General features: G+C 27.8%; 2 protein-coding genes across 3 annotated transcripts; one reads left to right on the forward strand and one right to left on the reverse strand.

Moving 5' to 3' along the window:
* LOC114174583 (uncharacterized) lies at nt 1-4,409 on the forward strand. Of its 2 annotated transcripts, XM_085668078.1 has the most exons (3): nt 1-273; nt 2,432-3,752; nt 3,868-4,409. In XM_085668078.1, the coding sequence occupies exons 2-3, from the start codon at nt 2,530-2,532 to the stop codon at nt 4,373-4,375; spliced, it is 1,731 nt and encodes a 576-aa protein (XP_085524204.1). In that variant the 5' UTR covers nt 1-273; nt 2,432-2,529; the 3' UTR covers nt 4,376-4,409. The 2 variants fall into 2 exon arrangements, with proteins under 2 accessions (XP_085524204.1, XP_027915217.2); XM_028059416.2 differs by lacking the exon at nt 1-273 and having other exon boundaries at nt 2,235-3,752.
* A 1,627-nt stretch (nt 4,410-6,036) lies between these two features.
* LOC114174326 (putative glycosyltransferase At5g03795) lies at nt 6,037-9,979 on the reverse strand. The gene is made up of 6 exons (XM_028059160.2): nt 9,651-9,979; nt 9,219-9,569; nt 8,379-8,665; nt 7,494-7,726; nt 6,601-6,758; nt 6,037-6,406 (listed from the first exon to the last, which is right to left on the reverse strand). The coding sequence occupies exons 1-6, from the start codon at nt 9,771-9,773 to the stop codon at nt 6,305-6,307; spliced, it is 1,254 nt and encodes a 417-aa protein (XP_027914961.1). The 5' UTR covers nt 9,774-9,979; the 3' UTR covers nt 6,037-6,304.
* Nucleotides 9,980-17,622: the final 7,643 nt, after the last annotated feature.

Consider the following 17,622-nt stretch of genomic DNA (forward strand, 5'->3'; position numbering starts at 1 on the left):
GAATTAAATCTTACCTGAACGATCTTGCATATCTCCTATAATATCTAGCTTTAGATAACAGAGAACTTAAATTTTTCTATAAATTTTCCAAGAATAACAGAGAAAAAAATACAATAACGTGTGTATTATTGATTGGAAACACAGGCGAGAAAAGATATTGAGTATATTGGAGTTGCAGCGTTGTTGAAATTGGAAGAGGAAGAAACGAGTAGGGTTGCAGAGGAAGAAAAAAGAAGGAAAGGGACGAGAAGAAGAGTCTGAGGTCTGAAGAAGGTAATTTTATTTTATTTTCTGAATAATTTAGTAATTTAGTTATATTAATAATTTAATATGCTGAGTTTAATTTTGCGTTTCAATTTAATGCTCTCACCAATCACAAATGGACAATTTATGTTTATCATCGTTTTTGGCTTCTGCTTTCATCCTAGTACACTCTGTTCAAACTTTCTCCTTCTAATTCTAAGGTGTCCTCTTTTATTGTGTTTTTTTATTTACATAAATTTAAATTCAAAAAATTAATATAATTATTATTATATTTAAATAAATAATTTATTTGTATAAATTAAACTTATAAATGGTGTAATATATATATATATATATAATATTTAAATGATAAATTTGATAATATGAGAAATATTAAATAATTAATTATTTTTATTTTTAATTAGTAATAAATCATATTATTTTAATATTACTTTTTATGTTGAAGTAATAAATTATAGAAACTGGTTAAATTATAATTTTTATTTTATTAATATACTTATTAAACTATTAATTAATATATTGTTTTATTTTAATATTATTTAAATATAGTTATTTAAAATTTCTGATTAATATAATTTATGAAATATTAATTAATATTATATATATATATATATATATATATATATTATGTGAATGTAAATATAATTATTTAAATATTAATTAATATATATTATTTATATAAAAATTTAGGAGCCTAAGAATAAATTATATTAACATACGAGCTTGTTTTGTAAACAGTTACATGAATTTGTCAAAAAAAAAATGTGCTAATGTTTAAATAAATATAGGATAATAATATTTTTATCCATTTTCAACCTACATTCCAATTACTCTTCAATTATTTATTTTGAAAAATTTTGTCTAAGTGATATGATGTGATAATTTAAAAATAATTGAGATAATAAATTAAAAATGAGTCAAAATATCATTATCCTTAAATATAATTATTGATTTTTTTTCTAATTAATATATTATTTATGTTTATAAATTATCTAAATATAATTATTTAAAATTTCTGATTAATATTTTATTTATATTTATACATTAATTAAATATAATTATTTAAAATTTCTGATCAATATATTATTTGGATTTATATACTTTTTAAATCTAATTATTTGAAATTTCTGATTAATATGGTTATTTAAATATTATTTAATATATTATTTATCTTATTATATTATTTAAATATTAATATTATTTAGATATAACTTAGGAACCTGAGAATAAATTATATTAACTTACAATATTGTTTTGTAAACAGTTACATGAATTTGTCAAACAAAAAGTGTGCTTGTTTTTAAATTTAATTATTTAAAATTTCTTACTAATACATTATTCATATTAATACATTATTTAAATATAATTATCTAAAATTTCTGATTAATATATTGCTTATATTTACATACTATTTAAATACAGTTATTCGAAACTGCTGATTAATATAGTTATTTAAATATTAATTAATATATTATTTATACATAATTTAGGAACCTGAGACTAAATTGTTTGGTAAAGTTGCATGAATTTGTAAAAAAAGTGTGCTAATGTTTGGATATAATTATTGACTTTTTCTGATTAATATATTATTTTTATTTATACACTATTTCAATACAATTATTTAAAATTTATATTTAATATCTTATTTATATTTATATTATTTAAATATAGTTATTCAAAATTTCTGATTAGTATAGTTATTTAAATATTAATTAATATATTATTTAAATGTTTTTATTAATATAGTTATTTAAATATTAATTAATTTATTGTCAAAAAAAAAGTGTGCCTAGTGTTTTTTCTTTCTTTCCTCTAACATTCTTGATCCAATTTAGTTTCATATTTGTATTTATTTTGTGAAATATTTTTTATTTTTTATATTCAGATAAATTAATAATTTTTATTAGCTTAATTTATTTTTATTTTTATATTCATTTTATATTTAAGTAATTTTTTTATAATCAATTTGTTTTGTTATAGGAAATTAAGATGAATGCACTTAATCATGTCACCGAACAAGAAGATGAAACAAAACCTCTATGGAGATATGTTTCAAAGTTAAGAAAAATTCCTGGTGGTGGAAATAATATGATTAAGTGCAGTCTTTGTAATTTTTCATTCAATGGATCTTATACTCGAGTAAGAGCTCATTTACTAAAAATTACAGGAGGAGGAGTTAGAATTTGTCCAAATGTGACCGCTTCAAGACTTGTCGAGTTTAAAAGATTAGACCGTGAAGCAACATTGAAAATAGAAGACTCAAAGATGAAAAAGGTCCTCCTACCACCTAATGAAGGAAAACATACAAATAGTGATTTTATTAACCCAAAACTCAAAAGTCCTTTAGAAACTTCTTTCAATCTTGGAGTTAGAGATACTCTTGATTGTGAAATTGCAAAAATGTTTTATTCTTCAGGATTACCATTTCATCTAGCGAGAAATCCTTATTATAAGAGTGCATTTTCTTACGCTGCCAATACTTCTAATCTTGGTGGATATGTACCACCAACATATGATGAATTGAGTGGTCCTTTACTCTTGAAAGAAAGAAGTCACGTAGAAAATCTCTTGCAACCTATAAGAGACTCTTGGAAACATAAAGGTGTGACAATTGTTAGTGATGGGTGGAGTGATTCTCAAAGATCACTTATAAATTTTATGGCTATCACCGAGAGTGGACCAATGTTTCTAAAGACAATAGATGGATATGGTAAGATAAAGGACAAGGATTTTATTGCTAAACACATTAGAGATGCAATCATAGAGGTTGGACCAAAAAATGTGGTACAAATTATAACTGATAATGAAACAATATGTAAAGAAGCGGGTTTGCTCATAGAATTAGAATTTCCTTCAATCTATTGGACTCTTTGTGTAGTTGACACCTTGAATCTTGCATTGAAAAATATTTGTGCGGCAGATAATATTTATACTTATAAAGAATGTTTTTGGATAACACAAATGGTTGATGATGTTATATTTATTAAAAACTTTATTGTGGGGCATTCTATGAGATTGTCAATGTTCAATACCTTCACGTCATTGAAAGGACTTTCTATTGCTCCAACAAAATTTGCTTCGACCATTGTCATGCTCAAAAGGTTTAGAAGTTTGAAAGAAGGACTCCAAGAGATGATTCTCAGTGATGAATGGTCTTCTTACAAAGAAGATAATGTGGATAGTGCACAATTTGTGAAAAAAACTTTATTGAAGGATAATTGGTGGATGAAGGTTGATTATATACTTGTTTTTACTGCCCCTATTTATGATGTTCTTATAAAAACAGATACGGATATGGCCACTCTTCACTTAATATATGAAATGTGGGATTCAATGATTGAAAATGTGAGAAAGATCATATACCAACATGAGAGAAAGACAAAAGTTGAACATTCATCCTTCTTCGAGGCACTAAAATCAATATTAGTTGATCATTGGACTAAGGGTAGCACATCTCTTCATTGTCTTGCTCATTCTCTAAATCCAAGGTAATTATATTGTTAAATTATTTTATGATTATATTTTGTTGTATATGTCTTATTTATAATATCATAAATTTATAATATTTTGTTAATTTATGTTTATATATCTTTAATATTGTAGATATTATAGTCATGAATGGTTAAATGAAGATTCACAAAGACGTGCCCCACATCAAGATGTGGAACTTACTCAAGAAAGGAACAAATGTTTTAAGAGGTACTTTGATGATGTGGATGTAAGGAGACAAGTAGATATAGAGTTTGCAAATTTTTCAGAAGGAATGAAAGATTTTGCGGATGAAGACTCTTTAAGGGATAGAGATAAAATGGATGCAAAATCATGGTGGATTGTTCATGGAGTTTATGCACCAACACTTCAAAAGATAGCTCTTAAGCTACTTGGACAACCATGTTCTTCTTCTTGTTGTAAAAGGAATTGGAGTACTTATTCTTCTATACATTCTTTGAATAAGATGACACCTAAAAGAACTGAGGATTTAGTATTTGTTCATAGTAATCTTTGTTTTCTCTCGAAAAATTCCTCAAAACACAAAGATGGGGAAATTAAATTGTGGAATATTGCAGAAGATGACATTTCATTGCATGACAATGAAGCTCCTGATTGGTGAACCAGAATTAGAAGTTGAATTTTTCAATAAAGATAATGAGAGTCAAACATTATGATTTATATAGGTTTTTCTTTTGTTAGACTTTTTCTTTTTATATATAAATGTTTCTCTTGATTTTGTTTTTTAGACTATGAAGTATAACTAATAAATTTTCATATTTTTGCAATTTAATTTTATCTCCGTATCTTTGTCCGCATCATGTACGTTAGGTTGAAAATGAAATCATGTAAAGAGTGAGCTACAATCTTATTGCTGTCACCCATTGCTGTGTATTGTCTATTTCTGCTTCTTTTATCAATGACTCCGCAAAAGTAGAGTGTATGTAAATGTAGATAATTTTGGTCCAAACTTAACAATACCTAAAAGTGTGAGAGTATGAGTCATGTTCCTTGTAATTTCGTTAGGACAAGACATATTTCTATACTTACTATGCAATTTATCAGCAGTAGCTACTTCTGCTGGTGGGTATCCCTCCCCTTTCTCTGTCATAACATGAATCAGTGTCAATTTTTATGTCTCCACATTCAATGATGCTGCTGTAGATGATCTTACATACACTGAAAACTCTAGTTTAACTTTTACTCCTAAGCATCATAGAGCTTTGCTGGCACTTTTGCAACAACCTTTACTTCACAAAATCATAGTGCTAATCAATTCTGGATTTCAAAAACTGAAAGTTCAGGTAATTCTGTTCTCGAACCAAATGGATTCTTGATTCTAGAGCAATAAGCCATGACTGTTATTTTCTATCAATCTCTTAAACAAATCGGGCCAATAAATGTTAAACAACCTACTGATGGATAAGTAATAATAACCAACATATTTTGAACTGTTCCTTCCCTTTCACTCATAATCTTATTCTCACTAATGTTGTATACATTCCTTTTGAATTTTAATCAGATCTCTTTTTCTGAATTGACTGCATCTATTTCTTGCAAATTAACTTTTTCTTCATTCATTCTGTCAGATTCTGGAACAACATTCTTTTGAAGATTTGTTGATTAAAAAGGAGGTAATACAGTGGTCTTGTTAAAACCAATAGAATAAAAACAATATATAATGTATTAACTAGTGAGAGATGTGTAATTTAGTGAGGCGAGAAATGAGAATGATACAAATTAGGGCAGTGACCTAGGGTAGGTTAGGGTTGTTGCTTTTAATCTATGAATTGGATAATGATTGTCATTTAATATAATGATATTTTTCTTACTTTTTATAAGATATAAAGTTGAAGGAAATTACTTATATTTCATTAACAATATGTATCTATTAGAATTTAAGCTTTTTCATTACCTCTGAATCCTTAATTCTTATTCGATATCCTATGTTAACTAAGACTCTCGAATAATTAATATTTCCTTCGTTTATAAAACAAACAAAAGACGAGTCTAAGATGCCCTTCTAAGCTTTCAAAAGAGCATACTCGTAAGAAACGTACTCTTATTTTGTTAACCAAGAAACTTTAAATCACTGCAATGCTCACAAACTCTCATATAAGTTTAGATAGTAGTGGAACTGTAATTAGATGACCCAAATGATAGTGCATGACTAGACTACTAATACATGATGGCCTTTATTCCAGGTAATATTATATGCCAAGTTATGTAAGAATAGATCATGTCTAGCTCAGTTAAATACCATGAGTCAATCAGGTGTTACAATTGAAAGCCAAACGACCCATGTTCTAGTTACGATTTTATCAACTTGAACAATTGCACCAGCCTTAGTATCTTGGCTATGTAGTAGTTTCATCCCAACAAAGCCTTACAGCAAACAAATAACAAATTAACTGAAATGTTGTGGGTGCAAGAATATAGAATAAGCCAGCTGCTGTATACAAAACTGTAATTGCCTATTTACAGTGCTCTCTCGGTTGCTAAAACTGTAAGTTGTATACAAAACAAGAGTGTTTTAGAGTGAGTCTAAATATCAGTATTTGATCGTGTGATGGCGTAACCAGAGGTCATACATAACCATATGGAAAGCATCAAATCTGATTGGGGGCGAATTCCATTGGAAATGTTTCTGAACCTGAGAGCAATGAAGTAACTTTATGTGAGCTCCAACATAAAAACAATAATTCAATTGACTGAAAAATTCTACCGACCAAGCAAAGGTTTTTCTGAATTATAAAAAAGGTTCACATGCCACACAAGATAAAGGCACAAATCTAAAATCTTTTACTAATATATAGATTTCATATAAAGTAATCAGAGGATTTATACCTTTACCAAATTATAATGAAGTGCAACAAACTCGGCATCTGATATATTTTTGAGGATTTGTTTAAGCTGGTATACATCTTTCTCTTTGAGTATCACAGCAAATTTATTCCAGTCAAGAATATCATTAAAAGGAAGGTCATAGTAATTTGACAATATCACTGCAAAACAACAAGCAGATATAGGCCAGTTACAAGGTAGCCTAAATAATCCTGTCCCAAATGCAAGAATAACAAAGCAGAACATATTTTTTTTTTCAAAAGCAAGTTACAGTTCAAATGTCATTCACAATATCCTTGTTTAATTCTGTTTACACATGGCTCCTGCTGAATTTGACCTTAATAAGAAGATTAGAAGGGTGGAACAAGGGGAGGTTATCCTAAAATTGGTCCCTGGGCCCCAATTCCACAATACAAACTCCACTCCCTCTTGTATTCCACATTTCAATGGTTGTATTACAACTTCCAACAGTGTCCAACAATAAAAGGATCAGCTATTATTCCACTTATCAAATATGCCTTTCCAAATTGAACTATTTATGTACATAGTTTAAAGGCAGTTAATTAATTGATGATCAAACCACCATAATTCAGACTCTCAATTATCACCCCACAATGAAGTTTCAATTCCATTATACAATCTTAGGAGCGATAGAAGAAACCAAAGGTTGACTAATTTAGTCTACACAAGGATAAGATTTTCAAAAGTTTCTCAATAGATACAATAAATATGCAACCACTCTCACACCATCCATGAAAAACGACAAAAACCACAAGAAAACAAGTATTTGGTAATTATATACCAGTACCATCAGTCCTTTAGGTATGCAGTTCTAAGAAGCTGAATACACAGCTATAAAATCAAAAGGGAAAAAATCATTAGAAAGATTATCTTACCAGGGATGCAACCATAATGGATAGAGTCTGTTATTCGTGCACTATTGACCTGGGATCCACCAGGACATATACAAAACTTACTCCTGTAAAATCTCTTCTGGTACAATAGATGCCCAGTAGCCCTGCTAATTCTGTTGTTTGAAATATCAAGTTCTGTGTCATTTTCCCACACACGTGCAAGAATAACTCTAATTTTAGAGTTACGATGACCAGCCCAAAATCCAAGTGTAGTCCTGCAAGGCACAGATTTTTATAAATTTTCAAAATCTATAGATATGCATATAGAACCATTGTCTATTGACCCTACAGAAAAAAAAAAAAAAAAAAAAAAAACTGTGTACGAATGCACCAGCAGTATTAATTAAGCTTATGATAGAAATTAGCTACGCATCCTTACTAATTCGGTGGCTGGAAATGTAGATTCTATATTAATTTTTCATACTAAAAACCGGGCTCTTGAACAGAATAAAAAATATTGAAACTCAGAACAGCTTTTTGTTGCAACATCAAGATTATAAATCACAAAAGTCACTGGCATTTTTCTTGTCTTAAGCTCTTGCCAAGGAGTGTGTGTACTGCATGGAAGGCTTTTAAGATCCACACCATAGATAGTGTTTACCCAGGATACCAGAAACTAAAGAGAAATTGCAGCATGTTATAACTAAAGACTTGAGGGTCATGAGCCAGTGTCTGATAAAGGTCTTTGAACATTCTGAGAAATATCAGGTAACTTCCATCCCTCTGACCATAAAAGATTAACAAACCCTTCAAAAGCAGGACGACAAGTCATTCAAACAGAAAATTCAATCCCCAAAACCTAATCTTCCCCAACTTCGGCAAGCAACGAAACTAAAGTGGAGCTACACAGAACTTGAAAAACTTCACCTGTTTTCTACATCATTCCCCCCAGCAGGAAGAGCAAAAGGCTGTAGCACTTGAGGCAGAGCAACATCTTTGTGCGGAATAAATCCAACATCATAGCTGGGGGAACATACTGCTCGAATGGAATTTTTCACAAGAAACTCAAGACCTTCCGTTGCCCTCACACCAACATCATGACAAGTGACAAAGAAGTGATCAGCACCCAAGGTTCTGTTCCAATAAGGATATTTGGATATCAAGCCCTCCACATAATTTTGTACTATGATCGTCATGTTCTCATAAGACGTGCCCTGCATAACACAAACATGAGATCAAATTCCCCCTAGAAGCAGTCACTTAACCATCCAATATGGGATGATATCTATAATTTTGAAAATCTTTCCTCTGCATTCATAACTTTCTTTATAATTTTGAGTTTGAACCTACAATGCCGAATCTTTATCACATCTCCCCAATGACAAGATATCTCGAGTCTAAAGTTTGTAAAACAGACATCTATAGATGGTCTAAAAACAAGTGACTAGAGAGGTCAAAAAATAACCATTGGATAGACTTTAATAACAAGTGGCCAAACAAACAACCATAGGATAGGTTAGATACCATCTTCGAATTTTGAGTTTGGACTTAACCCCAAAAGTTAGCTAGCTCATGAAGTGAGACGTTCCCCCACTTATATTCACCATTTTGGTCATATCACTAATCAATACAAGATCTCCAACAATTTCCCCTTAACTATCAAATCCACAGTTATTACACACCGGCAATGCATGGAAGCATCTAACATTCTCCTACCATTCTCCCCAGATCTCAACAAAAGAGAATGCCGAAAGAGAAAGAAAATACCTTGCCGCGCATCTTGTGACACGAGATGGGGATGAAGAAGAGGTGCGCCTCGTCGGGGTTTTCGGTGCGGAAATGACTCTCTCTGATGTTCTGGAAGAAATAGCCCTCACTGGCGTACTTCCCAGTGAGCTTCCTCGGCGTCTGGTAGAACGTGTTGGGATCCCCATCAGGGTATATGTACACCTTGAACTTTTTCTCCATCTCCTCGTAGTTCAGCTTGAACACACGCGGAGAGTGAAACGTGTCCGAATACAGTTCTTCTTCTCCTTCTTCTCCTCCTCCTCCTCCACACTCCTCATATTTCCCGGTTCCCGGCGCGTCGTTGAGCTTGGTGACGGAGAACTTGGAAACCTAGAGCAAAAGGGTAACGGAGAAAGCGGTGAAAAATGATAAATTGGGAAATGGGGTGGAAGAAACAGGAGAAACGGGTACCTCGGGTGGCGGGGTGGAGTATCTGAGAGCGAGGTAGGTGATGGAGAGAAGGGTGAGGATTGCGAGGAACAGGAGCGAACCTCGCAGAGAGAAGAACCACGATTGTTGCTTCCCCGTCATCATCACTATTGGATTCAACCCTGCTGCGAAGTTTTGTTACCTTTGATTTTGATCTATGAATGTATCAGTCTGAAGAATGGTGCGGTTAGATTGGAGTGATGTGATGAGAGTAAGAGAGGAAGCAGAAGGAGATGAAATCTGTGATTTGAGGCTTGGAACCTTCCTTTCTCACTCTTACCATTTTCCTATGCAAATGCTTCGCTGGCTCTGGCTAATCTAATTTTCTCGTTTTAGAACTTACATTGCTGTTTAATTCACTAACTCCACTTTATTATTCTTTTTAAGTTAGTAAGTACTATGATTTATATTTGAGTAATACTAGAAAAAAAATAATTTGTTTAAACTAAGTTTAGCTTTTAATAGAATTAATATTTGAGATGCATTTTAAATTAATTTTAGAAGTTGTTCTTACTTTGCTTCCTGTATTCGTTCTTTCTTAATCTTACTTAACCTATAAAGGATATTTTCTTCTTTCATATTTGATTATTAGTTACGGATGGCGAAAAAAAAAAATATTGAATGAGTATCTTGATTTTAGTTGTGCACTTGTTAAGATGATTATTGATATCATAATATTCAATTAACATGTATCCCATAATCGTTGATGTTTTTGTTTTTTTCTTCATATATATAGTTATTTTAACGTCAAGTGATAAAAGAAAAAATTGCTTAGAATCCCATTGCAGAGACTTGTTTTTATTTAAACTTATTAAAATAAATAGAAATTACTTTTTATAGAAAAAAACTTACACTATATCAATTTCTTTAAAAAAAATTATCTGTAATGATATTTTATCAAATATAGTTAACTTATATTTAAACTATTTTTTTATTTGAATTTATGTTTTGAAGAATTATTTTTAAATAATTTAGTTTAAATTGAAAAAAAAATCATGAATATTCTTTATATATATATATATATATATATATATATATATATAAATAAATATATATAAAAATAACTCATATATTGCTTATGCAAAAACTAAAATATAAAAAGGTAACAAAGGTGTACCGTCCAGGGAATGGCCGACCTTAACGTGTTCATCAGGATTCCGACTTGATAAATATTTTTCATAAAACAACGAGTTTTAGTTATAGGCCGAGGTGACAAGCATTTGGACCGAGGTGACGAGCATTTGGGCCGAAGTGGCCGAGGTAACGAGCACTTGGGCCGAGGTGGCTGAGGTAACGAGCACTTGGACCGAGGTGGCCGAGGTGACGATCAAATATCACTGGATTTTAGGAATAACCACCCACAAGCGAGATTTCAGGAGAGAATAGTGGAGAAGTGGGTAGGTTTGTTAGCTAAAGATCTGGCATTAAAATAGCAGTTTAAAGACTGAAGGACTCTATATATACATAAGGGATTAAGGAAAAGGGGGGTGAACTCAGGAGTGAGAGAGAGAGAATTATTGTTCTGGTTTGGCCATCATTCCTAGACCGGAACATTGGCGCCCACCGTGGGGCCCGGTAAAACGAGGTCCCAACCACAATAATGTAAAAAAATCACGATGATAAAGTACTCCACGAAAAGCATCTACGGTGGAGTTGGAACGTATAAGAGACGACAGAGGTCTTTTGATTCTCAACGACAAGAGCTCGTGATGATCTCTGATGAAGTTTTAACGGTGGCAGTTAGGGATGGCAACGGGGCGGGGCGGGTACGGGTATCATGATCCCATCCCCATTCCCATAATAAAAATTCATCCCCATCCCCATCCCCAAACCCAACGGGTATACAACTTTTGACCCATCCCCATTCCCACCGGGTAACGGGTATTTTCTTATACCCATACCCATACCCATTTTTTTATTGTTCCATATATCAATTAAATATTTTTTATAAAAAAAATTAAAAATCACACCAACGGAATCATGATACTATCAAAATATTCAATATTAAAATAACATACTCTTTTTGATTTTCATGATGTCAAATATTAAGAAAAATATTATAATAGTATAAATCTCAAATTAAAGTATCAAATAACAACTAAATAAAATTCAAATAATTATATAAAAGCTAAAAAATTACACATTACTAAAATTTTATAATAACCAAAATATTTATTAATTTTACAAATGATCAGTGGTTTCATTTGCATTCGATCCACCTACACATAGAAAAAAAATGAAAAATTAGATATGATATAATAATTGAAATTGAAAATTTTAATTACTAGAATATAATGTACCTTCTTCATCAGATTCATTTTCACTCATGAGAACATCTTTTCCTTTTAATTTTTTAACACCTACAAACACCAAATGTAGAATATTAGATGAGAATTCACAAAAAATACTAACAAAAAATATTAATAAATTTGAGTAACTTACCTAGATGGTTTGAGTTCCATATCCAACTTCTTGTACACATCAAAGCCTCTATAGTACCTTGAAGATCTGCTTAAACCTTAAAGAACAAGCCAAACAATTAAAAGAGAGTAAAAAAGTGTATAACCAAAGTAACAAAAAGAAGAGCTACAAAATAAGAGTCAAACATTTTCATGAAAATAAATAAATAAATAAAGATAATCAAATGTGTAACCTAAAAATTATTTCATAGAATGAAATTGAGGAACACCTATTTGAACATAACCATGTACAGAGAGTAAAAATTATGTAATAAGAAGAAGAAAAATTACCTTCAAAATTAAATCTTGAAAAACAAACCAGACAATTGAGAGAGTAAACAAAGTGTATAACAAAAAACAAAGAGAATGAGAAATATGTTATATATATATATATATATATATATATATATATATTATATTATATTATATTATATTATATATTATATTACTATGTATATATATATTATATGTGTGGATATCTTATGTTTATATATATATATATAATTATTTATATATATTATATTCTATTATATATTATATTATTATTACTATGTATATATATTATATGTGTGGATATCTTATGTTTATATATATATATATATATATATATATATATATATATATATATTTTTATAGATATATATTTATTTTAAGTATATATTATATTATATTATATAATAATATAAATATAATAATATATATTATATTATTATGTATATATATTATATGTATATGCGTAGATATTTTATGCTTTTATATATATATATATATATATATATATATATATATATATATATATATATATTTCTTTTAAATTTTTATAAATTTGTTTATAAAAGATCTCACTAGTTAAATGATTAATTTGTTTTATACGTATATATTATATATATTATATTATATTATTATGTATATATATTATATTATATTATATTACATGTATATGTGTAAATATATATATATATATATATATAAGTATATTTTATTTATATGTATATATACTATATTATATTATATTATATTATATTATATTATATTTTATGTGTAAATATATTATTTATTTATATATATTTTTTAGATTATTTAATAAATTATAAATAGTTTAGTAATTTAAGCGGGGACGGGTATTTGGGCGGGTATATATATATCCCCATCCTCATCTCCATCCCCAGTTGAAAATTTCGGGTATTACCCATACCCATACTCATACCCAGTCAAAGCGGGGATTCCCCGTCAAAACGGGGACGGGTTCGGGTGATACCCACGGGCACGGGTTTATTTGCCATCTCTAGATGGGGATGGGGATATATATATATACCCGCCCAAATACCCGTCCCCGCTTAAATTACTAAACTATTTATAATTTATTAAATAATCTAAAAAATATATATAAATAAATAATATATTTACACATAAAATATAATATAATATAATATAATATAATATAATATAGTATATATACATATAAATAAAATATAATTATATATATATATATATATATATATATATATTTACACATATACATGTAATATAATATAATATAATATACATATAATATATATACATAATAATATAATATAATATATATAATATATACGTATAAAACAAATTAATCATTTAACTAGTGAGATCTTTTATAAACAAATTTATAACATTACAAATTTATAAAAATTTAAAAGAAATATATATATATATATATATATATATATATATATATATATAAAAACATAAAATATCTACGCATATACATATAATATATATACATAATAATATAATATATATTATTATATTTATATTATTATATAATATAATATAATATATACTTAAAATAAATATATATCTATAAAATATATATATATATATATATATATATATATATATATATATATATAAACATAAGATATCCACACATATAATATATATACATAGTAATAATAATATAATATAATATATATAAATAATTATATATATATATATATATATAAACATAAGATATCCACACATATAATATATATATATAAATAGTAATATAATATATAATATAATATAATATAATATATATATATATATATATATATATATGTATATATATATATATATATATATATATAACATATTTCTCATTCTTTTTGTTTTTTGTTATACACTTTGTTTACTCTCTCAATCGTCTGGTTTGTTTTTCAAGATTTAATTTTGAAGGTAATTTTTCTTCTTCTTATTACATAATTTTTACTCTCTGTACATGATTATGTTCAAATAGGTGTTCCTCAATTTCATTCTATGAAATAATTTTTAGGTTACACATTTGATTATCTTTATTTATTTATTTATTTTCATGAAAATGTTTGACTCTTATTTTGTAGCTCTTCTTTTTGTTACTTTGGTTATACGCTTTTTTACTCTCTTTTAATTGTTTGGCTTGTTCTTTAAGGTTTAAGCAGATCTTCAAGGTACTTTTCCTTTTATCATAATCTTAATTATACATTTTTTTTTCCGTTATGTTATGTTCAAATGGATATTCTCAAATTTGGGTCACACATCTAATTATCTTTACTCCTTTATGATAATTTTATTTATTATTTATTTTTTGTTTCATGATAATGTTTAATTCTCAATTTTAAGTGCTCAATTGCATAAATCCTTAATTTAATTCAAGATCAAAAGATGAAGAATCTATGTTTAAATTTGAATTATTATTAATTTAATTTTGTTATTTGTGCTATTTCGTTTAAGTGGTATAATATAAATTTTTAATAGTATAAAAATTTTAGTAATGTGTAATTTTTTAGCTTTTATATAATTATTTGAATTTTATTTAGTTGTTATTTGATACTTTAATTTGAGATTTATACTATTATAATATTTTTCTTAATATTTGACATCATGAAAATCAAAAAAAGTATGTTATTTTAATATTGAATATTTTGATAGTATCATGATTCCGTTGGTGTGATTTTTAAATTTTTTTTATAAAAAATATTTAATTGATATATGGAACAATAAAAAAATGGGTATGGGTATGGGTATAAGAAAATACCCGTTACCCGGTGGGGATGAGGATGGGGATGGGGATGTGTCAAAAGTTGTATACCCGTTGGGTTTGGGGATGGGGATGGGATGAATTTTTATTATGGGGATGGGGATGGGATCATGATACCCGTACCCGCCCCGCCCCGTTGCCATCCCTATGTACACTAGTTATATAATAATAACACTACTCTTAATATTAATAATAATAATAATACTATTATATAATAGTATTATTAATAATATAATTATATTACTATATATAATTATTAATAGTATTATTAATATATAATAATAATAATAATATTATATAATAATACTACTATTAATAATAATAACATTATATAATATTATTATTATTATTATATATTAACAATTATTTTGAATGTGTAGATCAAACATTGATCAAGTTTTAATCCAGAACTATTTCTAAAATAAATTCAAACTTCAAGGACAAAAACATATTTGTTCTAATGTTCATGAAAATAACATGTGGTATGCCATTTGTTATTTTGAACGTTGTCCATAAATAGAGATTAAAAACAATTATATTAAAAATACAATAATCAAACAGTGACAAAATTTCTACCATAGATCCCCAGCTATAGAATCTGTTGTCGTCAATGTACTTCTTTCTGTTTCTCCCGGGCCCCGGCCTTATTATTTTAAAAGTCAAGCAGGTATACCTGCTAAATATTGGCTTGAAGCTCTCCATTTTTGCAGTCTATGCCATGAAGAATTATTTTTTACGTGAAACTTCAGGAATAAAAACATTTTTTCCTAAATTTTATATTAGTATGAAAATTTTATTTCATTCAACAATTTTTTTCTTTTATTCCAAACCCACGTCTTGGTTGACTTAAATTTTTATATTGCAATATCTTTTTCAAAAATTATTTGATTAAATTATACCACCTCTATATAAAAAATAAGGGTTAAATATATTTTTGGTCTCTCAAGTTTCAGTGAATTTTGAAATTAGTCCCTCTTCAAAACATTATACCAATTTAGTCTTTCATCTTTAGAAATGCATAAATTTAGTCCTTCTTACCAATTTTTTTTAAAGTTTATTTGACATTTTAAACGCGTTTTATGATAATATTTAAGTTAATATTAAAGCGAAAATGTGTCAAACAATATAAACGATTCATATACCATCATGAAATGTGCTTGAAACATTAGATAAACTTAACAAAATTTGGTTAAAATGACTAAATTAACGTATTTTTAAAGATGAATGACTAAATTTGTCAAAAGTTTTGAAAAGTGACTAATTTCAAATTTTACTAAAATTTGAATTACCAAAAATATATTTAACCTAAAATGTAGAATCTGACCCATTTCATCATTAAGCGAAAAGTACAAAAAAAATCAGATCGATTTTTCGATCAAAAGTACTATGTCAAATCCTCGGTTTTTTCCTCTTTCTCTATCCCTATCTCATAGGTAGAGCGTTTGAATTAATAGAGAACCTTTTTTTCTGTATCTGGATGAATCGATATTATTACATTCCAATTCCTTCCCGATACCTCAGAACCGAATTGAATCCAAAATTGACGGGTTACTGTGAGCTTATCCATGCGGTTAGTGGATAATTTTATGTACTTAACATACTTTAGTTTTTCAAATGTAATTTTTTCCCTAAACATCCTTCATTATAGCTTGGTATCGTGTGGATTAATAAATCACTGAAATATAGTCCTAATTAAATGAATAAGTGTTTTAGAAATGATACGATGAAATAGGATAAAACTGCTCATTTTTTTTATAATTTAAATCAATTATACATTAGAATTCTTTTGTTTGTAAATTTTAAATATGTTAAAATATGTTTGTAATGGTTTTATTAAAAATGTTTATGAAATAGACCAAGTTTACATATTACAACTCTAAAATAAACTAATAATTTATTTACTAGTTATTTTTTAGAAATATGATATTTAAAACCAAAATTTCATATTTAATTTTTTAAAATATTTAGTCTGTTATCCATAAATTTAACAGTATTTAGTAGATGGATTGATAAAAATCAGGGAAAAACACCAATTTTATTTTTGAAGTATTGTTTTCTCTCTTAATTGGCATTTAAAAGAAAAAGAAAATACTTAAATAGTAGAAATCTGAAATCACATTAAGTTAAAGTGCTAGAGACTATTTACAATTCCATAAATCATTTTAAATAATTTTATTATTTTAGAGACTATTTAAGATTTAAGAGAAATAGTAATTGTTCCAGACAATATTTATTATTTATTCTAAAATTAAAAATGTGTTTAAAAGTTATGAAATATATGATTTAAACTGGTATCCCGTAAATAGTTTTCGTATTCATCATCGGTACATGATAAATTCGTAGGTTTTCTTTAAAATTAGAAAGAAAAGAAGAAATACCATAATTAGACTTCAACGGTCGCTTAATTCAAAACTTTCCAACGGTCACCAAAAGTCAAATTTGAAGATACATTCCCACC

This window comes from Vigna unguiculata, chromosome 2 (assembly GCF_037176805.1).
Source record: "Vigna unguiculata cultivar grain cowpea cultivar isolate G323 ecotype 2 chromosome 2, ASM3717680v1, whole genome shotgun sequence".
Lineage (NCBI taxonomy): Eukaryota > Viridiplantae > Streptophyta > Magnoliopsida > Fabales > Fabaceae > Vigna > Vigna unguiculata.